We start from the raw sequence: 25,908 nt of genomic DNA on the forward strand, positions 1-25,908 counted from the left end.
GGTCACTGTCAACACACTCCGTCTCACACGTGTTCTTTCTTACAACAGAATACAAAGATTTGTACGCGGGTTTTCTCTATGCGGGTGCTTGTATTTATTGGAAGGAAAAGGTGACAACTCTTACAAAACTCAACCATCAATACATAAACATGACTAGTACCCAAAACATCATATTAAATAATAAACATAATATTAAAGTCATGAATGACTAAACCCTCTCTACGTCCCTTGTTATTAGACAAATGTTTCTCCAACAGTTCAACCAAATCTAACTTACAGTTCCGATGATTTCCATAGACGTTCACACGCACACGCACACGCACACGCACACACATTCTACATTCTTCTTCTGGACGCTGAAAATTCAATATTAGTGTCGTTTTTTTAACTTCTCATAACTGGTGTCTCCTTTGAGACTCAAAGTGGGGTACACACCCAAGGCTCGGCCTTGCAACTTTAGAGCCAAATTATGGGAGCACATCTCTGTCGACCAATTAAATATTCGGGCATGTGTCTCAAATCTTCAAATATATGCGTCTATGTCGTCGCTGTCTTCTTGGAACATGGGGAGTTCAGGGATATACTCTTCAAGTCTTGTCATATCACCTTCTCTTTCTAATCTGTCACCTGCTCTCTCTCTTGCTAATCTTTCTGCTTCCTCTTTTCTGTCTAATCTTTCGGCTTCCTTTTCTCTTTCTAATCTGTCTGTCATTCTATCTTGTCTCTCTATACACTGCAAACTATAGTTGGTAAGGTCTCCTTCCATTAATCCTATCATCTCGCCTGCTCGACTTTGGAATGTTTCCATCATCTGTAGTACCTCTAAAATATTACTTTCCAAAAATTAAAATAACTAACCCTAAGCCCAAGCAAGGCATGTTACAATTATGGTTGCAGTACAAACAGCCCAATACCAACTCAAGAAAGGGGCACAATCCTCAAAAGATACCCTCTTAAGTGGTTATCACAATAAAGCAAAGGGGAGAACAATCCCTAAATTACAACAAAGTCAACTTCACTGGTTCACTGGTCCTAAGATGCTATGCACACAATAGCATAACATACATCATACCAATCAAAGCACCTATTATCATCACACAGCATGTCATCAGAGAAGCACATCCTATGACCACATGACATGTCACCAATTAAACCACAGAATAACACCACATAGCATGAAAAATAGTGAAAGCCCCCCCCCCTCTCTCCCACCAAAAAATTTGTTTCATAAACAAGGCAGGTAGCTACAGGATAGATAGCATCCACTCCTATTTCCGGTTACTATACAGGCTTTCAGACACAGAAGAGAGAGTTGTGAAAGAAAGACAAGACCAAACAGCAGGTAAAGAGACTAGGCCCTTTCTGTGGAGTGAACTATACAATCTCCAGACACGTCAAGCTGGAGACGGGGTATACTGCACACAGCCCAACAAATTTTCAACTTACTACAACAGAGATGAACATCTATACTACAAGCCCAATGGGAGATCACAAACACGACATCAAAGACAAGCTCTCATCCGACTTAGATGATACAAACCCACGACAAATCACCAATTGTTGGGGACGGACACACACAGGTCACTGTCAACACACTCCGTCTCACACCTGTTCTTTCTTACAACAGAATACAATGATTTGTACGCGGGTTTTCTCTATGCGGGTGCTTGTACAATGTATTTATTGGAAGGAAAGGGTGACAACTCTTACAAAACTCAACCATCAATACATAAACATGACTAGTACCCAAAACACAATATTAAATAATAAACATAATATTAAAGTCATGAATGACTAAACCCTCCTTACGTCCCTTGTTATTAGACAAATGTTTCTTCAACAGTTCAACCAAATCTAACATGATTCGGATGATGTCCATAGACGCTCACGCTTACACACACATATCTACACTTCCTTGAATAATCATTCTTAAAACTTCGTTCAATAACAGTTCTTGAATAATCCTCTTTAGCAGGGACCACTGGGGTTGACGAGGTCAATACTCCAGGCTGACGTCATAAGTATCCTTGTCCCAGGGGGGCCGGTGTCCACTACACTTTCCAACTTCCAAACAGTAGGTGCTGACTAGGTAGACACACCTGACTGCCGACGATACACTTTAGTGCAACGCTTACGTACTTAACTAATAAATATTCGATTTGACTTTATTACTCTCACAACAATAACTTACAACCAAATTTTACATCACTTCACACCATTCTTTCGCGGATCGGGAGATAGTCAAAGCAAGAAAAACCAACTTATCCCATACCTTGAATAGGCAATGAATTAATGTGATTCCCAAATCTCTTATACTCAAAATTCGCTGCAGTCTGCTTCGGAGACTGGCATGGAAAAAAAACAAACTCAGTATTTCCCCCATACACCTGGGGTTCAGTGAACCTTTCACTCGCTCATGCACGATTTTTTTACAATGTCGTCACTTCGACGAGTTCCATCTAGTGCACGGGTAAGGGTGATAGTCTCTGTCTACCAACAGACAGAAGCGACAACCCCACCCCACCCCATCCGTTCCTAACATTTACACGTTGTACTTGTACTTCTAGTAGTATGTAAAATGCGCTTGTATAGTATACACTTAAATCTCTTAAATCTCTTTGAAATTCTTGAAAGGTTACAACGTCCTCTTTGCCACTTTCAAGGTCATTGACTTGAATGAAGTGCATTCTTTGTCATAAATAGCTTCTCCATCTCTTACATCAACTACTCCTTCATCTTCTATATTCTCCTTGTAATATATATATTTAACACACATACAGTCTCCAAAGACTTACGGAATATATCTGTTGCTCAATCAGTGCTTTGTCACATCATCCTAAAAAAGAATAATAAGCTTCTTGCGCAATAAAATTGGCATACTCGGGTCACAATTTGTTAATGTTTCTCAATGTATGACAAAAAGTTAAGAGAATCTTTGCTAAACTGCTGTCTTGTGCAATTTTTTCAAGCCATCAGTGCTTAATTGTTAATATATACGTTTTGTGCATTAGTATTTAAATGTTTCCCCTTAACTATTCTGTCCCTTGTGTTCTATGAGTGTCATTGCCATATACTTACTAATAATTTTCCACAGTTTAGACAAAACGCTATCAGAAAATATTTCCTAGTAATTGACAGGTAATTTAAGGACCCATCCATCACCACATCCAATCAGCAGCTGACCGTTAAGGTCAAGGTTCAAAGCTGTGGGCCGCACGATGTCACCACTGCACGGCAGGTAGCTGTCGAAAGTGATGTCAAGTTCTGATACTCTTGTCACGTGCACACAATCGTTCATCCAATCAGCGATCAGCAGTAAATCGTTGCCATAGAAGCAGAAGTCTGTTGGGAAGAAGGGTTGTAATGGTGACGTGTAGGTCGCTATGGGGTCGTCAGATTTTATAGAATACAGACGTATAACACGGGAACGCCGGCTGTCCGGTTTATTGTTGTTTGTCTTCATTGATTCATCATCTGAGTTCTTCTCTTTCTCTTCGTCTACTACAGCAAAGAGCGTTCCTTGCTCGTTTAAATCAAAGTTCTGTGCTCTGTTTACCTTTGGGTGACTTAAAGTAAGACCTGCACAGCACGTTTCTTGTCCATCTTCTTGTTTCCACTTCATTGAGCATACATAAGATACACCTGTTGCGAAGTTCTGCATTAAAGAATGCATACTGTCATTCTTAGAACCAAGGTTACAAGATGTTGGATATTCCCATGGCCAGTAGTGAGGCTTACGTGAAATGCATGATATTCGCATTCCGTAGTCTGTCTCAGTTCCTCTAGAACCGCCAGAGCTAAAACTCACGTGTTTCTCTTTAGAGTAGTCGCCTCCAGTTCCCCCATAATATACATCGATACTTCCATTCTCCTGCTGCCCCAGAGCATGGACTTCCCGACATCCTCCATCGCCACATCGGCCTACTCGAACGATGTCTGCGGTTTTCTTACTTGGAAAACTCTGTTTGACCGGTGACCCGATAAATGTTTTCATGTAGTGGTCATCAATATAGTTATAGAAGTCACCGTGGAGTACAGGGCGGTAAGTCTGGTCAGATAGCACCAGTGGAGTGTCGCTTATTTCTCTACCTCTCATCTCTCTCTCCACCTGCAGCACCTCCGTGTCACAGGCTGAATTCAGCGCGTGTTGAGCGAGGTCTTGGAGCTGGAGCAGAGAGTTGAGTTCGTCTTGTACTCGCTGTGTGTCGGCGCTCAGACCTTTCTCCACATCATCGCAAGTTATCTCAAGTTCTTGCAGCGCTTCGTCGCGATATTTTGTTGCCATGGCCACAATGACGTCATACCGGACTTGAATCTGTCGGACGTTAAATAAAACATGGCTTTATGGCGATACTCTTTGTTTGCTCTGTGCCCACGTGGAAAAACTTTGCAAACGGGAAATTATGAGACTATTGATAACTTAAATGTTAATATGCTCAAGGTCTATAACATTACAAACTCCTCTGTATTTTTAATCTTTCTGATTTAAAAGTATGAACATTTATACCCTTATAAACATAAGGAAGTTGTTGTTATGACAGATTGATTACCTACCTGTTTCCGTACTGCAGCTCGCTTTTCTAGGGCTCCCTTTTCGTTTTGTCTACAGAATTCCAACTTGTCTTTTCCGAGTGAAATGTTGGCCATAATGGACTGAAGTTTGTCTTCAATCGTTTTCTTACAACGAGCGACCTTTTCTGAGAGATCTTCGGTAGTGTGTCCCTCGTGTTTAGTCAGTTTACATCTTATACAGATAGCTTGGTCACACTGTGTACAATAAAATATGACACACTCTTTAGTGTGAACAGGGCACCGGGACTGGCTTTTCTCATTTCGCACCTCCTCTAAAGCTTCCTCCGTGAAGTAGAAGTTGACTTGTAGATCACACACACCACCTGGCGGTACAGTAGCAGGAGCTCTACAGGTAGGACACCGGATAATCTTTCCATGTTTGTTTGCTAGCTCCTCTAGACACGGTAGACAGAAACTATGATAACAGGGCAGAAACCTCGGTGACCTGTAAACTTCCATGCAGACGGCACACGTCACGCTATCCTGCGTAGCAGCCATGTTTGATGTGGCACTTTTTAATGTCTCTATGCTCAATTCTTAAATCTGAGTTATTTTCAAACCATTTCTGAAATAAAATCATTACACTGTGAGTGTTGTAAGTAAGCTGAAAATTAAGTGGACAAAAAGAAAGAAAGTGACAGGAGAGATGTACTCTAACTTTTGTTTCTTTCTGCAAGCCTAACCTCTTTGGTATGCTTATCATTTGTATAATTATATTTTGCTGTTCTTGTATAACAATTGATATTTTTTGCTGAAAATTTTTCATGCTTTATACAAGAAAATGGCTTGGATGAGCTACTTTCTTTTTATTATATCAATTTCTTCAAGAGCTCAATGAGGCGAACAAATCAAAATTATGTCAACAATTATAAAACGAATAGTTATCTTCTCACTAATTAATTACACAATATTTTTTAATTATATTTAATTATGACGACGACGACGATGTGATCACAATGATGTCTATGATGATGATGAGGAGGAGAGGAGCAGTTTAATAAACACAAACGTAATACACTGTCATAGAGATTAAAAGCAGGAAAGTAGGACACCTTTGAGAACAACAACCGTGGAGAGACGGTTAACTCATTACTGTAGCTTGTCCGCGAGGTCAGGTTGGAGTGAAAATTTCACTGTTTAGGGTATCACAGTTATAGCAACAGTGTCAGAGGGTACAGTGTGACAGTGTTTCAGTTATCTATCTATCTAATCCTCTTCGTGCATCAGGTTGCACATAAGGCCTCGACCAGAGTCCGCCACCGATGTCGATCGGCTGAAACCCGCTCTAGGTGACCCCATGTCCAGCCCTTTCCCTTCATCTCCCTTTCCACTGTTCTTCTCCAAGTTTCCTGTGGGCGGCCTCGTTTTCTTCGGCCGTCTGGGGTCCATCGTAGAGAGTCTCTGGAGAGGTCTGCTGTCTGATGGCGGAGCACAATCCAACACCAACGCCTTTGTTCAACCTGCGTGGTGATGGACTCGGTTTCAGTTCTTAGGTGGAGTTCTTCGTTGGTGATGGTGTTTGGTCAAAAGATGTTAAGTATGCGCCTGAGGCATCTGTTTTGGAAGACGTCAAGCTTGTTACTGATGGTTTTGGTCATCTTCCAGGATTCTGATCCGTAAAGGAGTGTGCTGATCACATTTGACTTGAAGATTCTCAGCTTGATCTTCTGGCTGATGTTTTTTGCCATCCATGTCCTCCTGAGTGAGGCGAAGGCTTGGCTGGCTTTCTCCAGTCGGGCTCGAATCTCCACATCCGCATCCCAGTGTTTGCCATCCTCCATCTCTTCTTCATTTAGTTTGATGCTGTCTTGGACTCTGGCGTTCACTCTCATATTGTTACTTTTCTTTGCGCTGACCTTTAAGCCAAGGTTTCCAGCTGTTTCTGAGAATGCATTTGTCGTTTTCCTGCATGTCGTGGAGGTGGTGTGACAGCAGGGCAATGTCGTCAGCAAAGCAAGTCTTCCAGCGTTGTAGCTGCTGTCATAGTCATCGTCCATCTGATCCCTCTCCTCTCACTGTCGGTGGAGGTCTTCATGATCCATTCTATGGCCAGGATGAAGAGGAACGGCGACAGAATGCAGCCCTGCCTCACCCCGGTACTGACGTTGAAGGGGTCTGTGAGCTCCGTGTCACAGACAACCTGGGATTTGAAATCGCTGTACAGCATTGCAATGACCTGAACAATATTTGCAGGGACTCCGTAATGCCTCAGGATCTTCCATAAGGACTCTTGGTGAATGCTGTCAAAAGCCTTCTCTAGGTCGATGAAACTGATCTACAGCGGTGTGTTGCACTCGCTGTTCTGCTCCAGTATCTGTTGCAGAATGAAGATGTGTTCAGGGCAGGATCGCCCAGGCCGAAATCCTGCTTGCTGTGGTCGGAGGTCTTTCTCAAGAGTTGCCGTCAGTCTTGACAAAACAATCTTGCTGAAGACCTTGCTGGTGAGGGAAAGAAGTGTTATGCCCCTCCAATTATTGCAGTCTCCAAGATCTCTTTTCTTGGGTAACTTGAAGATGAGCCCTGTCTTCCACGCATCAGTTAGCTCTCCTGATTCCCAAACTTGCCTGAAGATTTCAGTCAGCATGGAAGTTGTTGCATTCACATCTGCTTTCAACATCTCTGCTGTTATTTCATCTGCCCCTGGTACTTTGCCACTCTTCACTTCCTGGCGGGTCTGTGCAGATGTCAAGGTCTATAACTGCTACCTGGATGTCTGCAAGCTGAGGGGGATCTGGTCTGTTCAGAACCGACTCAAAATGTTCCCTCCAGCGCTGTAGTTTTCCTGCCTCTCCCTCGACAACATTACCGTTCATGTCTTTCACTGGCACATCACTGTTCTTAAACCCGTTGTTTAGCTGTTTGTATATCTTGTACAGTGTCTTCAGCTCATATTTCCTTGCTGCTTTTTTAGCTTCATCTGCCAGTTTCTCTATGTAGTTTCTTTTGTCGGTTTTTGTCATTCTCTTTACCTCTTTGTTTAGTTTTATATATCTGTGTCTGTGTTGTTCCTTCAGGCGTTCAGATCTAGTGCTGTTGAATTTTTGTTTGGCTGATTTTCTCTCGTCTACCTTCTTCCATGTTTCTTCTCTGATCCACTGTTCTTTCTTCTTCTGTTGGAAGCCCAGTATTTTCTCTCCTGTTTCCTGTAAGACTCGATTGAAGTCATCTAAGGTCATCTCTTGTTGGTCTCCTAGTGCTTGGAACCTGTTCTTTACTTCCATAATAAAGGCCCTTTCGGTGGCTGGATCTTTCAGTTTGCCGGAGTCCACTCTCTGCTGACGTGCCTGTTTCCCTCGCGATCGACGTAGCTTCAGAGAAACTGTGGCTATCACAAGAGTGTGGTCACTGGCAATGTCTGCTCCTCTGTAGGCTCTGACCTCTTGAGGTGAGCTCCTCCATTTTCAGTTGGTGATGACATGGTCTATCTGGTTCTTTGTGATCCCATCTGGTGATGTCCACGTTGACATTTGGATGTCTTTGTTTTGAAAGAGTGTGCCACCAATCAGTAGGTTGTTTTCTTCACAAAAGTCTGCCAGTCTCTCTCCGTTGTAATTGATGGTTCCAATTCTATGCTTGCCCATGACATGGTCCCTGCAGGTGTCGTCACTTCCTATCTTGGCATTCAGGTCACCGATGATGAGCAACATATCATATCCGAGGCTGCCTGGAGCTGATCGTAAAAAGCATCCTAGTCTTCTGCCACGGAGTCTTCTGTTGGTGTATAGCCGGCTAGCACTGTCAGCTTGGTGTAATTTGAATGGAATCTTGCTCTCAAAAGCCTGGGTCCATAAGGCTTCCATTCCAGCAGTGCCTTTTCAGTTTTTTTGTTGAGGAGTAGTGCTACTCCTTCAGAGTGCTGACCGTCTGATCTTCCCGAGAACAAGATGGTATGTCCTGACGATAGTCTCCTGTTTCCCGTGCCGGTCCATCTGACCTCACTGACTCCTAGTTGTAGTTGTCAAACTCCTTGACAAGTTGGGGCATCCTGCAAGTCTGGTGCAAGGTCTGGACGTTCCTGCTCCCTACCCTCAACTTTTGCTTCGGCTTCAGTAAATCCACTGTAGGGGCGACAGCTCCCTCTCGCCTGTCATAAGTCCAAACACCTGGCGTGTTTCATTACCTTTGCCATCCATAATAAATATTCTGATATTGGTTTCTGTAACATCTATTTTTTACATGGTAGGGTTGTTAGCCCTACCACAACCTGATTTACCTCTTGGTCGCCTCTTACAACATGCCTGACTGGATGGCAGGGATCCTATTCTTACAATGCTCGCTAGGCAAGCATACCCCGGGGTCCCACAGGGGGTTTTCCGGGGAAGTTTTTATTATGGGAGCTGCTCCTCTCTTGTCTCTTCACCAACTAAGAGTTTGGCTCCCATTTCGTAACTGGGCTACGAGGGGACAATACGCTTAGACTAGTAGACTGTCTTAGTACAAAGTCTACTTACGCATTCTACCGTCACCGGGAGGCAGTGCGCTGGGTCCAACAGGATCCACCGGGTCTCCGAGTGAGACTGTCATTCCCTAGACTTGTGCTAACTGCACACTGCAATAAAGAAGGAGCTCTGAAGCAGGTGTGCAGTGTTCATTGCAAGTAACCTGAAAGCTTCAAATGGGATCAATATTTTTAAATATCGACTTCATCAGTCTGTTTCTCTCCACACAATAAACACGCCAGTATGTATTTTATATCCCAAAATTGAGCGTCAAGGTACAGGGTCAGTCCAGTGCAGTCTTTGCTTTGACCGGCGCACGGATTTAGACGATTATTTCCTACTGTAGGTCCATATCAAAGTGAAACACCGCCGATTTCTAAAGTTAGTCTTTAAAAAGTTGAATGAAAGATGTCATTAAACAACTGTACTTTATAACAGAGGATAGTCATAAATAATGTATGATCGTATATAGCTATTGTAGAGCTTTTTGTAAAATGTTTAACTTGTTGAACCCGGCAGGTGTGATGCCCTGGCACATAGCACTTTTGCTCGCTTTTTCATGCCGCTGTCTTCTACATGTGCTGTAAATAGTTTAAACTGTTTAACCATATACCTGTTGCAGTAAATAATCAAATTGTTTAATCGTATCTCTTACCTACTAATTGTCCGTATTTGCCAAGATTGACTGTTAATAGCAAGCATGCGATTGGCGGAAGCAACATGGAAACCAAGTGCTTGATAGCTTCAAATTAACTTGTCAAGAAGTTTCAAAATTAAAGGCAAGGCACAAAATATCTGTCATTTTTCTTACAATCACTTATGTTCTATTCTCTTAAATGCAGTATGCCATTTTTCATTTGATTTTACATTACTTACAAAAGGAACTAATTATAACAATCTTTAATTGCAGATCACATATGCACACCATTATTATATTCATTTAAACATTTTCTGTTAATTAAACAAAAATTCTCAGTAGACTTACATCCATGGTTTATTTTAGTCATTTCTTTAAGAACTAAAAATAATATTTTTTTTTCAGATATTATTGAACAGAGTTCTACACAAAATTGATGAGTAGAGTTAAGCACTACAAAATGTGGTTCACAAACTGAATGAGGTCATGCTGCTTCGTTGTATTACCAATATGAACAATCCGCAAGGCTTACATTCATCCTGGAAAAATTAAGGCATCTTATCTCTCAGCTCTTGACATTAATTAGGTTTCTGTGCTTATAAGCATGAAGTTCACGCTACAGATTTCTATGATATCTGTTCGTTTCGTTTCTTCCCTTTACTGTTCATTAATTTTGTCGGTCTCTTAGTAAGCAAATTCACGTCTTACATACCCCTTCGTCGTTCCTGCAGAAAATATTGTCCGCGTACAGAGGTCCCTTGCTCACAAACCAGATGGTCAGAAAGATAAAATAGCAATACTGATTGCTGCATTTGCTTTACATCGCATTGCACTTCAGTCAAAACTGGTCCAACAACAAGAATTTTGCAGAAAACTCAGCGATCAAATGTTTCTCCCTGTGCGCTGTGTTCCAAGTAACAAAGATGGTGGCACAGACCCGCCCTGTCTGTCTACTCAGATGAATAGATCTCCTCTCCGGCAATTCCCGATATTAGTAAACTAGAGAAGATGTCTAAACAGACAGGACTGGAATCTCGCGGCGCGTACCAACAGTCCATTTGTCAATAAACCCAGTATTCGTCTGCTACGCAAACAGCCGGCAATAGATATTTCCGGATGTAGAAGACACTATTTGTGTTAATGTACTTTTTGACAATATGAATGTTGACGAAATGTGTTGTGAACATATTTTAATCAGTCTAATTTCATGTATAAAAAATGTGATGGTTCATGTTGGTGTATAGGTGATAATGATTAACGTGTGGCTTATACAGGACATAGTCATGCTCACAAAAGAGCCTGCTCTTAGCACTTTAGACAAGTAGGAGACGTGAACAGAATACAAGTGATAGAAGGAGAAGCAACTAATAGACAAGTAATACAATACATGGAAAACGCAAAGACAAATCGGGGAACAAACAGTAAGAATGAAGAGTGTCATTGATCTGCAGAGGAAGATGACCACGCGAACTAGTTGATTGAGTCCAATCACAACTATAGACAGCTATGTCATTTGGTGTCAGGAGTAGTTGTTCAGTCTCCTAGCATGGACAAGTATAATAACTAATTCGAGAAGTGTTTAGATGTCTCTGTCTATCATAAATATAAACTTATTTATGTAAGAGAAATTTCGTTGTTGGAATTAAACTATTCATAAGTATAATATAAAGAATCTTTAAATAATATTATCAAAAGTATTTTGATATCAAGAACAAAATTTTGCTTTAATCTAGATAGTTAACTTTGTAGTCCTGCTTAGAAATTGCTGTGGGGGATGATGGATTTGTAAAATGAATGATATCGCAGCTTAGTTTGTTTTACTGTTGTACAAAAAAATACTTTTTCACTTTGACTGTACATCTCTATTCAGTTTACATTACTGTTCGGGACGGACACACACAGGTCACTGTCAACACACTCCGTCTCACACGTGTTCTTTCTTACAACAGAATACAAAGATTTGTAAGTGGGCTTTCTCTATGCGGGTGCTTGTACTTATTCGAAGGGAAAAAGTGACAACTCTTACAAAACTCAACCATCAATACATAAACATGACTAGTACCCAAAACACAATATTAAATAATAAACATAATATTAAAGTCATGAATGACTAATTCCTCTCTACGTCCCTTGTTATTAGACAAATGTTTCTCCAACAGTTCAACCAAATCTAACTTAAGGTTCGGATGATTTCCGTAGACGTTCACACGCACACACATGCACACACACATTCTCCTGTCCTCTCCCCAGTTAATTCCCTCTCCCGAGTAACTCCTTTTCCCTGATAATTCCTGCAACGATTACTTATCGAATGAATATTCAATTTGACTTTATTACTCTCACAACAATCCCTTACAACCAAGTATTACATCATTTCACACCATTCTTTCGCGGATCGGGAGATAGTCAAAGCAAGACAAACTAACTTTTCCCATACCTTGACCAGGCAATGAATTAATGTGATTCCCAAATCTCTTATACTCAAAATTCGCTACAGTCTGCTTCGGGAAAAAACAAACTCAGTATTTTCCCCATAAACCTGGGGTTCAGTGAACCTTTCACTCACTCATGCACGCTTTTCTTACAACGTCGTCACTTCCACGAGTTCCATCTAGTGCACGGGTAAGGGTGATAGTCTCTGCCTACTAACAGACAGAAGCAACAATCCCTCCCCCCCCCCCCCGTTCCTAACATTCCTCCCCACTTCGGTTAAAAAAAACACATTTTTTTTCTTATCAATGTTTTCAATACCAACTGGCACCCAAATGGTCAAATGGGTCCTGCCACGCAATGGATAACTTTTCTAACATATACTCATATAGCATTCGCCTAAACACCTAATTACAACACATTCAATAAAGATCTCAATAATAATTAATATGTTTCTGAACAATACATATACATACAAATGTCATACATTTTGGTTACTACATAAATCATGAAACTTAGCTCTCTAGTGTCTCGTCTCGATACTGTTCTCACAATAATCCCCTCTTCACTGCTCACAAGTCACTAATTTAAAGTCCACAATTCACCGTTTCCATGTTCATCAATACTCCCAGTCTACCCACGCTGGCGTGACTTCCAGCGCACTATCAATTCTCTAAACATTGACTATAAATACACTAGATCCCGTAGACACTTTAACATCTTCTACAAGACGTACCCTCTGTCGGCCACTCACTAGCTTGCCACCCAGAAAAGTGAAGTTTCTACCTAGTATCAGTCTTGGTTCGTTTCTTCCTTCCGGTTGGTGTTTTCCTTCCTGTGGGCGTATCTCTGGTCACCCTTCTTACTTGAACATGTAAGCATGGCCTAAAGCCATTACTAATGGGGGCGTTGGTTGCCTTGGGTGATACCCAGCTACAGCTGGTCAGGGTCCTACTGTTACCCAGCTATCTCCCCTGGCCGTACGTTAATCGCAGCCGCTTACGTTTCATGTTTTCGCTGCCCTGACTTGACACAGGTGCTGAATAGGATAGCTAGACGGTTGTCACGACAGTCGAGGGTAATGTGGTACCAGTTTGCCCAGTTCGTGGTTGATTTTCCCTACACTAATTGCTCTAATCAAAACTTCTTTAAAAGTACAAAATATGTTTTCTACACCCCTTCAGTTTAAGGAAAATAGATACACAGTTTCTTCTATCTCGACTGCTTTAAATTCATTTCGGTTCAAGTAGCATAAATCCGTAAAGATATACTTCCAACATAAAAACGAAAAACATAGTATCCTGATCCCTTCATGTCTGTGATATATGCTCTTATATCTTAAAAAAAAGGACTAAATTTTCCTTCTTAACTGAATCCAGAAATGTGCAAACACAAAAATGAGCCATTTAGGTCTGCTATTAAGCTTTCTTTTAAAAAAAATCCTACTCATTAACAAAAGCTGCACTTGAATTGGTGTTTCATCACACCTCTTATTTTGTGATTAGGTTGGTATTATTTCTCTTTTTGGAATCATATCTAACTTCTTCATCTACATATATTTATTTCGAAACCTTTATTTCAGACTGAACATAAAAGACTGATTTCAGAGATTTGTGCTTTTTTTTTTGCTTCAAGGGGTTCTTATCAGGGTGGATTAGATGGCAATAGGACATATTCTCCTCGCAATACTGAATCATTTTTCGTACCATTTGTGACTATTTTAGGGCGATTGCAGTGGATCCATAAGCGTTCCACCCTCGAGCTTAGTTTGAGGATTGCTGTCGGAGTCTCGATGTTGATAGTACATAGGCATGTCGGGTGTTTTGGAAAAGTGCAGACCTCTTTAGGATCTTTATGAGGAGCTTCTTGGATCATGAAAAGCACGTCTTTCAATTTTGGAATCTCTCCTCTTTTCTTATGAACTTTCATAATTTTAGTCCTTTTTCTCCCGTCCTCTGGATGATATTTCAGCATCTGGTATTCTAAGTATTTGGAAGCTGTCTCACAAGAGTCCTCTATAAATGTCCATCTTTTCTTGGCTTTTCCCAGCTCGATCTTGGATTTAATTAAGTTCTTCTGATGGACCTGAGTTAAGATGCCCATAACTACTTTCTTCTCTTCCTCTTTCTTTTTTCCAAGTTGACTCCTCAGATTCACTTTCCTTGCTTTTCTCTCGTCGTATGTTTGTTCGTGTTCCCTGATTTGTTTTGTCAAATCTTCCGCTGCTCCAGCATACTTGTTAGCTGATTTCTCCAGGTTTCTAAGACGCAGCTGGAAGATTTCTGGGATAAATTTAGTTTCGAGGTTAGCAGCTCTTTCTGCTTCGATGTTTCCCTCCGGAGATTTCAGTCTTGTGATGATATTCTCAAGATCTTTGGTCAGACTTCCCTCACGTTTCTTCAAGTGTCTGATTTCTGCAACTGCTTTCCGTAGGTAGTTGATTTTGTTATTCAGCTCATCCTGAACCTCCTGAAAAGCGGATTCTCTCTACAATGACAGCTGTTTTGGATGTAACAACTGACGTTTAACCTTAGCGATAGCAAGGTTTTCATTATTAGGGGCCTTTCCGTCCCTCTTCCCATTTCCACTGCATCTCGTGATTTATAACTGGGACACTCTTTGGCGATATGTTCAAGTCCTCCACAGGTGTAACATTAAAGTGGTAATATCCATTGATCGGATAGATAAGGTTAATGCCGATCGCAGGAAGATGTTGTCTCATTCTGAGCTACTTGAGGCGGTGTTTGGGACACGCGTTGGTTCTTCTTTCTCATGATAACTTTATTGGGTTTTAGGTGTTGGCTCTATGGTAGAGACAATCCCGGGCTATGTGGTCATATTGTTTGCAATTATAATATTGCCTCAGAGATGTTCGATGTGATGGATGGCTTGGGTCATCCTCCAATCGATGTGTTGATGACGAGGAATTGTTTGAAACGGATCTAGGGCGTGGCATGTCTTGTCCACTTTCTCTGTAGGAAGAAGCCTTCATGTAGCCCTGTTTCTTAAAGGATGTTTCCGGCCATCTATCTCTCTGTGACTGCGTAGAAGATGAAGGTTGGGAATTGCAGTCCACGTTGGCGAACATGGATGTTCGAGTCAGCGTCCATAACACACCGCAGGCAACTTATCGGAAAATGTACCGTCCTGTAGTACTCAGCATACTCTGCCAAAACGTCAACTGTGGATGAGTTCCTCTCTCGTAGATAGATGGATAAATCTTTAGACACAATTTGATAATACTTTTGTTTCAATAGTTAGATTCTGAACGGACGTTTACGTGTTGTATGATCCTTTTTGGTATTGCTCCTGGGTGCAGTAAATACCATTTTAATAGTACGCTAAACTCGGACCATTCTTCCAAGAAGGCGCTCAAAATGGAAGATTCTGTACATGTGCTACTTCAGTCTTATTAATTTTGCTCAATTTCTTTCTTCTGGTACCTGAACATTTATTCATATATTAGGTGTTTTTTAACGTCTCTCATAACTTGGTGTCTCCTTTGAGATCAATATTAAAGGGTACATACCTTGAAACTTAAGGAGAGCCAAATATAACTTTCCCCAAAAAAAAAATAAACAGAGCACAGAAACTAACACTAAGCCAGCCAGCAAGGCATGTTACAATTATGGTTGCAGTACAAACAGCCCAATACCAACTCAAGAAAGGGGCACAATCCTCAAAAGATACCCCTTAAGTGGTTATCACAATAAAGCAAAGGGGAGAACAATCCCTAAATTACAACAAAGTCAACTTCACTGGTTAGTTGCTATCAATTTCTTAGAAAGTACTAAGGGCACCACCTGGCTACCTTAATGTAAACTATTCTAAGATCCTATGCACATAATAGCATAGCACACATCGTATCAATTAAAGCACCTATTATCATCACACGGTATGTCATCAGATAAAGCACATCCTATGACCACATGGCATGTCATCAATTAAAGCACAGAATAACACCACATAGCATGAAAAATAGTGAAAGCCCCGCCCACCAAAAAAATGTTTTCATAAAAGAAACAAGGCAAATAGCTACAGGATAGATAACATCCACTCCTATTTCCGGTTACTATACAGGCTTTCAGACACAGAAGAGAGAGTTGTGAAAGAAAGACAAGACCAAACAGCAGGTAAAGAGACTAGGCCTTTTCTGTGGAGTGAACTATACAATCTCCACAGACACGTCAAGCTGGAGACGGGGTATACTGCACACAGCCCAACAAATTTTCAACTTACTACAACAGAGATGAACATCTATACTACAAGCCCAATGGGAGATAACAAACATGAGATCAAAGACAAGCTCTCATCCGACTTAGCATAGATGATACAAACCCACGACAAATCACCAACTGTTGGGGACGGATACACACAAGTCACTGTCAACACACTCCGTCTCACACGTGTTCTTTCTTACAACAGAATACAAAGATTTGTACGAGGGCTTTCTCTATGCGGGAGCTTGTATTTAACTTCGAAAGAGTAGATGCTGACTAGGTAGACACACCTGACTGCAGATTGCTTCGGAGACTGGCGTGGAAAGAAAACTCAGTATTTTCCCCATAAACCTGGGGTTTAGTGAACCTTTCACTCACTCATGCACGCTTTTCTTACAACGACCTCACTTCCACGAGTTCCATCTAGTGCATGGGTAAGGGTGATAGTCTCTGCCTACCAACAGACAGAAGCAACAATACCCCCCCCCCCCCACCGCCTAACAAATACACGTTGTACTAATACTTCTAGTAGTGTGTAAAATGCGCTTGTATAGTATACACTAAAATCTCTTTAATCTCTTTGAAATTCTTGAAAGGTTACAACGTCCTCTTTGCCTCTTAACTTTTAAGGTTATTGACTTGAATTACAAGCATTCATTGGCATAAAAATCTCCTCCATCTGTTGCATAAACTACTCCTTCATCTTCTATATTCTCCTTGTAGTATATATATTTAACACACATACAGTCTCCAAAGACTTACGGAATATATCTATTGCTCAATCATTTTAGTGCTTTGCCACATCGTACTAAAAAAGAATAATAAACTTCTTGCGCAATAAAATTGGCATAGTCGGGTCACAATTTGTCAATGTTTCTCAATGTATGATAAATAAAATAGTTCAGAGATTCTTTGCTGTGCTGCTGTTCTGCGCAATTCTTTCAAGGCATCAATGCTTAATTGTTGACATACATTTTGCGCATTAACATTTAAATGGTTCCTTTTAACTATTTTGTACCTTGTGTTCTGTGGGTTTCATTGTCATATACTGCCTAATAATATTCTACAGTTTAAACAAAACGCTATCAGGAAGTATTTCCTAGTAGTTGACAGGTACTCTAAAGACAAATCCATCGCCACATCCAATCAGCAGCTGACCGTTAAGATCAAGGTTCAGAGCTGTGGGCCGCACCATGTCACCACTGCCCGGCAGGTAACTGTCGAAAGTGATGTCCAGGTCTGATATTCTTGTCACGTGCACACAATCGTTCATCCAATCAGCGATCAGCAGCAAATCATTGCCACAAAAGCAGACGTCTGTTGGGAAGAAGGGTTGTATGGGTGACGTGTAGGTCTGTATGGGGTCGTTACATTTTATAGAATACAGACGTACAACACGGGAACGTCGGCTGTCCGCTTTACTGTTGTTTGTCTTCATTGATTTATCATCTGAGTTCTTCTCTTTCTCTTCCTCTACTACAGCAAAGAGCGTTCCTTGCTCGTTTGAATCAAAGTTTTGTGCTCTGTTTACCTTTGGGTGACTTAAAGTAGGACCTGCCGAGTATGTTTCTTTTCCATCTTTTTGCTCCCACTTCATTGAGCATATATAAGATTCACCTGTTGCGAAATTCTGCATTAAAGAATGCATACTTTTATTCTTAGAACCAAGGTTACACGATGTTGGATACTGCCATGTCCAGATGTTACCTTTTCGTGAAACGCATGATATCCGCGTTCCGTAGTCTGTCTCAATTTGTCTAGAACCGTCAGAGTTAAAATACATTCTTTTCTCTTTGGAGTAGTCGCCTCCTGTTCCCCCATAATATACATCAATACCTCCGTTCTCCCACTGCAGCAGGGCATGCACTTCCCCACATCCTCTATCGCCAGATCGACCCACTCGAACGATGTCTTCGGCTTTCTTAGTTTGGAAACTCTGTTTGACTGGTGACCCGATAAATGTTTTCATGTAGCGGTCCTCAATGTAGTTATAGAAGTCACCATGGAGTACAGGGAGGTAAATCTGGTCAGACAGCACCAGTGGAGTGTCGCTTATTTGTCTACCTCTCATCTCTCTCTCCACCTGCAGGACCTCCGTGTCACAGGTGGAACTCAGCGCCCGTTGAGCGAGGTCCTGAAGTTGGAGCAGAGAGTTGAGTTCGTCTTGTACTCGCTGTATGTCGGCGGTCAGACCTTTCTCCACATCATCGCAAGTTGTCTGAAGTTCTTGCAGCGCTTCATCGCGATATTTTGCTGCCATGGCGACAATGACGTCATACCGGATTTGAATCTGTCGGACGTTAAATAAAACATGGCTTTATGGCGATACTCTTTATTTGCTTTACGACCCACGAGAAAAAGTTTAGCAAACCGGAAACTTATGAGACTATTAATAACTTTAATGTTATTATACACAAAGTCTATAACATTACCCATTCCTCTGTATTTTTAATCTTTCTGAATGAACTATCATACCTTATAAATATAAGGAAGTCGTTGTATATGACAGATTGATTACCTACCTGTTCCCTTACTGCAGCTCGCTTGTCTAGGGCTAACTTTTCGTTTCGTTTACAAGACTCCAACTTGTCTTTTCCTCGTGAAATGTTGTCCATAAAGGACTGAAGTCTGTCTTCAATCGTTTTCTTACAACGAGCGACAGTGTCTGAGAGATCTTCGGTAGTGTGTCCCTCGTGTTTAGTCAGTTTACATCTTATACAGATACCTTGGTCACACTGTGTACAATAAAATATGACACACTCTTTAGTGTGAACAGGACACGTGGACTGGCTTTTCTCTTTACGCACCACCTTTAAAGCTTCGTCCGTGAAGTAGAAGTTGACTTGTAGATCACACACACCACCTGGCGGTACAGTAGCAGGAGCTCTACAGGTAGGACACGGGATGATGTATCCATGTCTCTTTGCCAGCTCCTCTAGACACGGTAGACAGAAGGTGTGATAACAGGGCAGAAACCTCGGTGACCTGTAAACTTCCATGCAGACTGCACACGTCACGTTATCCTGCGTAGCAGCCATGTTTGATGAGGAATTTTTTAATGTTTCGATGCTCAGTTATTAAATCTTAGTTATTCTCAAACCGTTTCTGAAATAAAATCATTACACTGTGAGTGTTGTAAGTAGGCTGGAAATTGAGTAAATGAACAAAAAGAAAGTGACAGGAGAGACTTACTCTAACATGGGTTTCTTTGTGCAAGCCTACTAGTACTAACCTCTTCGGTATGCTTATCGTTTTTATAATTATATTTTGCTGTTCTTGTATAAAAATTGATATTTATTGTTCTGTAAATTTTTCATGCTTTATACAAGAAAATGGCTTGGATGAGCTACTTACTTTTTATGATATCAATTTCTTCAAGAGCTCGATGAGGCGAACAAATAAAAATCATGTCAACAATTATAAAACTGAAAGTTATCGTCTCACTAATTAATTACACACTATTTTTTAATTATATTGATGACGACGACGATGATGATCATGGTGATGTTTATAATGATGATGAGGAGGAGAGGAGTTGTTTAATAAACACAAACGTAATACACTGTCATAGAGATTAGAAGCAGGAAGGCAGCACACCTTTGAGAACAACAGCCGTGGAGAGACGATTAGCTCATTACTGTAACTTGTCCGCGAGATCGGGTCGGAGTGAAAATTTCAGTGTTTAAGTATCACACTTATAACAAGCGTGTCAGAGGGTACAGTGTGACCGTGTTTTAGTTACCTATCTATCTATGTAATCCTCTTCATTCTTCAGTTTGTATTTATGGCCTCAACCAGAGTCCGCCTCCGATGTCGATCCTTTGTCCTGCCATTTCCTTTCATCTCCCTTTCCTCTGTTCTTCGACAAGTTTCTTTTCGGCGGCCTCGTTTTCTTCGGCCCTCTGGGGTCTATCGTAGGGCGACTCTGAAGAGGTCTGCTGTCTGCTGGCGGAGCACATGTCCAATCCATCGCCAACGCCTTCGTTGAAACTGCGTGGTGATGGACTCAGTTTCAGTTCTTCAGTGGAGTTCTTCGTTGGAGATGGTGTATGGCCAAAAGATGTTAAGTATGCGCCTGAGTCATCTGTTTTGGAAGACGTCAAGCTTGTTACTGATGGTTTTGGTCATCTTCCATGATCCTGATCCGTAAAGGGTGAAGCGGTCCGGTGGCGCAACGGTTAGCGCCTGTCACCAATACAGCGAAGGTTGGCTGCCCAGAGTTCATTTCTCGTCTCGGGCATGCTGTTCTTTTTCTGCACGTGGCATCTGTTTACAGGGCTGGCTGCCTTGCCTTAATATAGCATCAGTTGCTGGCACGGCGTAAAACACCAATTCCTCCCCCCGTAAAGGGTGATGATCACATTTAACTTGAAGATTCTCAGCTTGATCTTCTGACTGATGATTGTTGCCTTCCATGTGCTCCTGAGTGAGGCGATGGCCTGGCTGGCTTTCGCCAGTCGGGCTCGAATCTCCACCTCCGCATTCCCAGTGTTTGCCATTTTGGACCCAAGATAGGTGAAACTGTCAACTTCCTCCATCTCTTCTTCATTTAGTTTGATGCTGTCTTGGACTCTGGCGTTCACTCTCATATTGTTAGTTTTGTTTGCGCTGACCTTCAAGCCAAGGTATCCAGCTGTTTCTGAGAATGCATTTGTTTTTTTTTTCCTGCATGTCGTGGAGGTGGTGTGACAGCAGGGCAATGTCATCATCAAAGTCCAAGACTTCTAGCGTTGTAGTTGCTGTCATAGTCATGATCCATCTGATCCCTCTCTTCTCACTGTCGGTGGAAGTCTTCATGATCCAGTCCACGGCCAGGACGAAGAGGAACAGCGACAAAATGCAGCCCTGCTTCACCCCAGTACTGACGTTGAAGGCGTCTGTGAGCTCCGTGTCACAGACAACCTGGGATTTGAAATCGCTGTACAGCATTGCAATGACCTGAACAAGTTTTGCAGGGACTCCGTAATGCCTCAGGATCTTCAATAAAGACTCTCGGTGGATGCTGTCAAAAGCCTTCTCCAGGTCAATGAAATTGATGTACAGCGGTGTGTTCCACTCGTTACTCTGCTCCAGAATCTGTCGCAGAATGAAGACGCAGGATCGCCAGAGCAGGATCGCCCAGGGTGAAATCTTGCCTGCTATGGTCGGAGGTCTTTCTCAAGAGTTGCCGTCAGTCTTGACAGAACAATCATGCTGAAGACCTTGCTGGTGAGGGAAAGAACTGTTATGCCCCTCCAATTACTGCAGTCTTGAAGATCTCCTTTCTTGGGTAACTTGAAGGTGAGCCTTGTCTTCCACGCATCAGGGAGCTGTCCTGATTCCCAAACTTGCCTGAAGATTTCAGTCAGCTTGGGAGCTGTTGCATTTACATCTGCTTTCAACATCTCTGCTGTTATTCCATCTGCCCCTGGTGCATTTGCCGCCCTTCTTTACTGTCTTGATTGCTGCTGTCACTTCTTCCAGACCTGGCGGGTCTGTGCAGATGTCAAGGTCTTTAACTGCTGGCTGGATGTCTGCAAGCTGAGCCGGGTCTGGTCTGTTCAAAACTGACTCAAAGTGCTCCCTCCAGCCCTACAGTTTTCCTGCCTCTCCCTCGACAACATTACCGTTCGTGTCTTTCACTGGCACATCCCTGTTCTTAAAACAGTTGTTTAGCTGTTTGTTTATCTTGTACAGTTCAGTAGGTTGTTTTCTTCACAAAAGTCTACCAGTCTCTCTCCATTGTAATTGATGGTTCCAATTCCATGCTTGCCCATGACATGCTCCCTGCAGGTGTTGTCACTTCCCACCTTGGCATTGAGGTCGCCGATGATGAGCAACATATTGTGGGCTCGAACGCTCTCCGAGGCTGTCTGGAGCTGATCGTAAAAAGCATCCTTGTCTTCTGCCTCAGAGTCTTCCGTTGGTGTATAGCAAGCTAGCACTGTCAGCTTGGTGTACTTTGAATGGTATCTTGCTCTCAAAAGCCTGGGTCCATAAGGCTTCCATTCCAGCAGTGCCTTCTCAGTTTTCTTGTTGAGGAGTAGTGTCACTCCTTCAGAGTGCTGACCGTCTGATCTTCCCGAGAACAAGATGGTATGTCCTGATGCTAGTCTCCTGTTTCCCGTGCCGGTCCATCTGACCTCACTGACTCCCAGTTGTAGTTGTCAAACTCCTTGACTAGTTGGAGTATATTGCCGGTCTGGTACAAGGTCTGGACGTTCCAGCACCCCACCCTCAACTTTTGCTTCGGCTTCAGTAAATCCGCTGTCGGGGAGCCAGCTCCCTCTCGGGTTTGGCTGTCGCCCGTCATAAGTCCAGTCACCTGGCGTGTTTCATTACCTTTGCCATCCGTAATAAATATTCTGGTATTGGTTTCTGTAACATCTATTTTTTACATGGTAGTGTTGTTGGCCCTACCAGAACCTGATTTACCTCTTGGTGAGGAGTCCACCTTAGTCGCCTCTTATGACATGACTGATTGGATGGTAGGGACCCTATTCTTACAGTGCTCACTAGGCAAGCATACCCCTGGGTCCCATAGGAGATTTTAGTTACCAGGCCTTGATTATAGTCCTGTACACTTTGATCTGTTGGAAGGTGTTAGTGACCACGCTTTTCCGGGGAAGTTTTTATTATGGGAGCTTCTCCTCTCTTGTCTCTTCACCAACTAAGAGTTTGGCTCCCATTTCGTAACTGGGCTACGAGGGGATAATACGCTTAGACTAGTAGCCTGTCTTAGTGCAAAGTCTACTTACCCATTCTACCGTCACCGGGAGGCAGTGCGCTGGGTCCAACAGGATCCAACAGGTCTCCGAGTGCGACTGTTGCTTCCTAGACTTGTGCTAACTGCACACTGCAATAAAGAAGGAGCTCTGAAGCAGGTATGCAGTGTTCATTGCAAGAAACCTGAAAGCTTCAAATGGGATGAAGATTTTTTTTAAATATCGACTTTATGAGTCTGTTTCTAAACATGCCAGTATGTATTTTATATCCCAAAATTGAGCGTCAAGGTACAGGGTCACACCAGTGCAGTCTTTGCTTTGACCAGCGCACGGATTTAGACGATTATTTCCTACTGTAGGTCCATATCAAAGTGAAACACCGCCGATTTCTAAAGTTAGTCTTTAAAAAGTTGAGTGAAAAATGTCATTAAACAACTGTACTTTATAACAGAGGATAGTCATAAATAATGTATGATCGTATATAGCTATTGTAGAGCTTTTTGTAAAATGTTTAACGTGTTGTACCCGGCAGGTGTGATACCCTGGCACATAGCACTTTTGCTCGCTTTTGCATGTCGCTGTCTTCTACATGTGGTGTAAATAGTTTAAACTGTTAAACATATACTTTTTGCAGTAAATAATCAAATTGTTTAATCGTATCTCTTACCTACTAATTGTCCGTATTTACCAAGATTGACTGTTAAGAGCACGCATGCGATTGGCGGAAGCAACATGGAAACCAAATGCACGATGGCTTCAAATTAACTTGTCAAGAAGTTTAAAAATTAAGGGCAAGGCACACTCAAGATATCTGTCATTTTTCTTACAATCACTTATGTTCTATTCTCTTAAATGCAGTATGCCATTTTTCATTTGATTTTACATTACTTACAAAAGGAACTAATTATAACAATCTTTAATTGCAGATCACATATGCACACCATTATTATATTCGTTTAAACATTTTCTGTTAATTAGACAAAAATTCTTAGTAGACTTACATCCATGGTTTAGTTTTGTAATTTCTTTAAGAACTAAAAATAATATTTTTATTTCAGATATTATTGAAAAGAGTTCTCAACAAAATTGATGAGCAGAGTTAAGCACTACAAAATGTGGTTCACAAACTGAATGAAGTCATCCTGCTTCTTGAAAATGAAGGGGAAAGAGGAGTTAATGGAGAAGGGGTTTAGAACAAAAGTGGTATGAAATTTAAATATAATTTGTCAGTAGTAGACACCTTTTTTAAATGTTACCTTTAGCTTTATCTAATATATTATATCTAATATATCAGGTAATACATATTTTGTGCTTTACAGTCTTGCTAAACCATTTAACAAACAGACAGGATGTAGCATCGGCTTACAGGTTAGCTCTCTTGACAAGGATCCGTGGTCAGTGTAATATTTGTATAAACAGATAATACACATTTATGAGGTACAAAATAATTCAGTATTTTATTGGGAATATGCATAGAATTTATTTATAACACAGTCCTATCATTTGCTTCTCATATTGTCCAAATGAGCAATCTGTTCGTGTCTATTAGCTATGACCACTAAAATCTTTCATAAAGAAGAGCTTTGATTAGACTATTAATTAACTTGTTGATTTAAGTCACTTAAGCCATTATTATATTCCCTGAAGTCTCCAGGGGCTAAGAGACGGTCTGGTTTGTAGGTATATTCATTATGCAACCATTGATCACTCATCAGTGTAGTAGGGTTCAGCATTATGTCATAAACATACACAGGCCAGTGAATTAATTTATTTGCCTTTGTATTGTAGGTTTTTGCATCTTGGAAACAACTACAGATATTTTGGACAGGTTCTGCACCTCTGTTGCACGAAGAATTTTAAAACGGGCTGGCTGAAAAATACAATTTTAGTGGAATCAAAAGCAAAAAGTTTGCAGTCACTTCATCTGAGAAGTATATTAATTGGTGAGTAGTTTTTGTTTTGTTTTGATTTCTTTAAGGTGTAGTTCAATCTGAACTTAAAAGGACAAAGTTTCCAAACAATTTAAAAAATTTAATGAATCTAAGTTTTATTTTCTCAACATTTATAAGTTTATTACTGTGTACAATAGTAATTAAGTCTACCTTACAATTTCCTTTTGTGCACAGCCTCCAAAAGAGCCAAGTCAAGGCAAAAACAATGGTCTTCGTCTGCCATCTTCTTTAGAACTCTCTCAGTGACATTCCTCTGAACTCTTCAAGCATTGTATGTGTGTGTGCAATACGTCGTGCTTATGCAAGGTAAGTGTACGTTCGTTGTATTACCAATGTGAACAATCCGCAAGAATTACATTCATCCTGGAAAAATTAAGGCATCTTATCTCTCAGCTCTTGACATTAATTAGGTTTCTGTGCTTATAAGCATCAAGTTCACGCTACAGATTTCTATGATATCTGTTCGTTTCGTTTCTTCCCTTTTCTGTTCATTAATTTTGTCGCTCTGTTAGTAAGCAAATTCACGTCTTACATACCCCTTCGTCGTTCCTGCAGAAAATATTGTCCGGGTACAGAGGTCCCTTGCTCACAAGCCAGATGGTCAGAAAGATAAAATAGCAATACTGATTGCTGCATTTGCTTTACATCGCATCGCACCTCAGTCCAAACTGGTCCAACAACAAGAATTTTACAGAAAACTCAGCGAGTAAATGTTCACACTGTGCGCTGTGTTCCAAGTAACAAAGATGGTGGCGCATGACACGCCCTGTCTGTGTACTCAGATGAATAGATCCCCTCACCGGCAATTCCCGATATTAGTAAACTAGAGCAGATGTCTAAACAGACAGGACAGGTATCTCGTGGCGCGTACCAACAGTCCATTTGTCAATAAACCCAGTATTCGTCTGCTACGCAAACAGCCGGCAATAGATATTTCCGGATGTAGAAGACACT

General features: G+C 41.5%; 2 protein-coding genes across 3 annotated transcripts; both read right to left on the reverse strand.

Moving 5' to 3' along the window:
• Positions 1-72: 72 nt before the first annotated feature.
• LOC112556692 lies at positions 73-10,568 on the reverse strand. Of its 2 annotated transcripts, none has more exons than XM_025225926.1 (4): positions 10,361-10,568; positions 9,024-9,121; positions 4,555-5,137; positions 73-4,315 (listed from the first exon to the last, which is right to left on the reverse strand). In XM_025225926.1, exons 3-4 carry the CDS (start codon positions 5,068-5,070, stop codon positions 3,125-3,127), a joined length of 1,707 nt encoding a protein of 568 aa, XP_025081711.1. In that variant the 5' UTR covers positions 5,071-5,137; positions 9,024-9,121; positions 10,361-10,568; the 3' UTR covers positions 73-3,124. The 2 variants fall into 2 exon arrangements, with proteins under 2 accessions (XP_025081711.1, XP_025081712.1); XM_025225927.1 differs by having other exon boundaries at positions 9,024-9,181.
• A 6,245-nt stretch (positions 10,569-16,813) lies between these two features.
• Positions 16,814-25,675, reverse strand: LOC112556691 (tripartite motif-containing protein 72-like). The gene is made up of 4 exons (XM_025225925.1): positions 25,491-25,675; positions 23,036-23,133; positions 18,821-19,403; positions 16,814-18,588 (listed from the first exon to the last, which is right to left on the reverse strand). The coding sequence occupies exons 3-4, from the start codon at positions 19,334-19,336 to the stop codon at positions 17,398-17,400; spliced, it is 1,707 nt and encodes a 568-aa protein (XP_025081710.1). The 5' UTR covers positions 19,337-19,403; positions 23,036-23,133; positions 25,491-25,675; the 3' UTR covers positions 16,814-17,397.
• Positions 25,676-25,908: the final 233 nt, after the last annotated feature.

This window comes from Pomacea canaliculata, linkage group LG2 (assembly GCF_003073045.1).
Source record: "Pomacea canaliculata isolate SZHN2017 linkage group LG2, ASM307304v1, whole genome shotgun sequence".
NCBI lineage: Eukaryota > Metazoa > Mollusca > Gastropoda > Architaenioglossa > Ampullariidae > Pomacea > Pomacea canaliculata.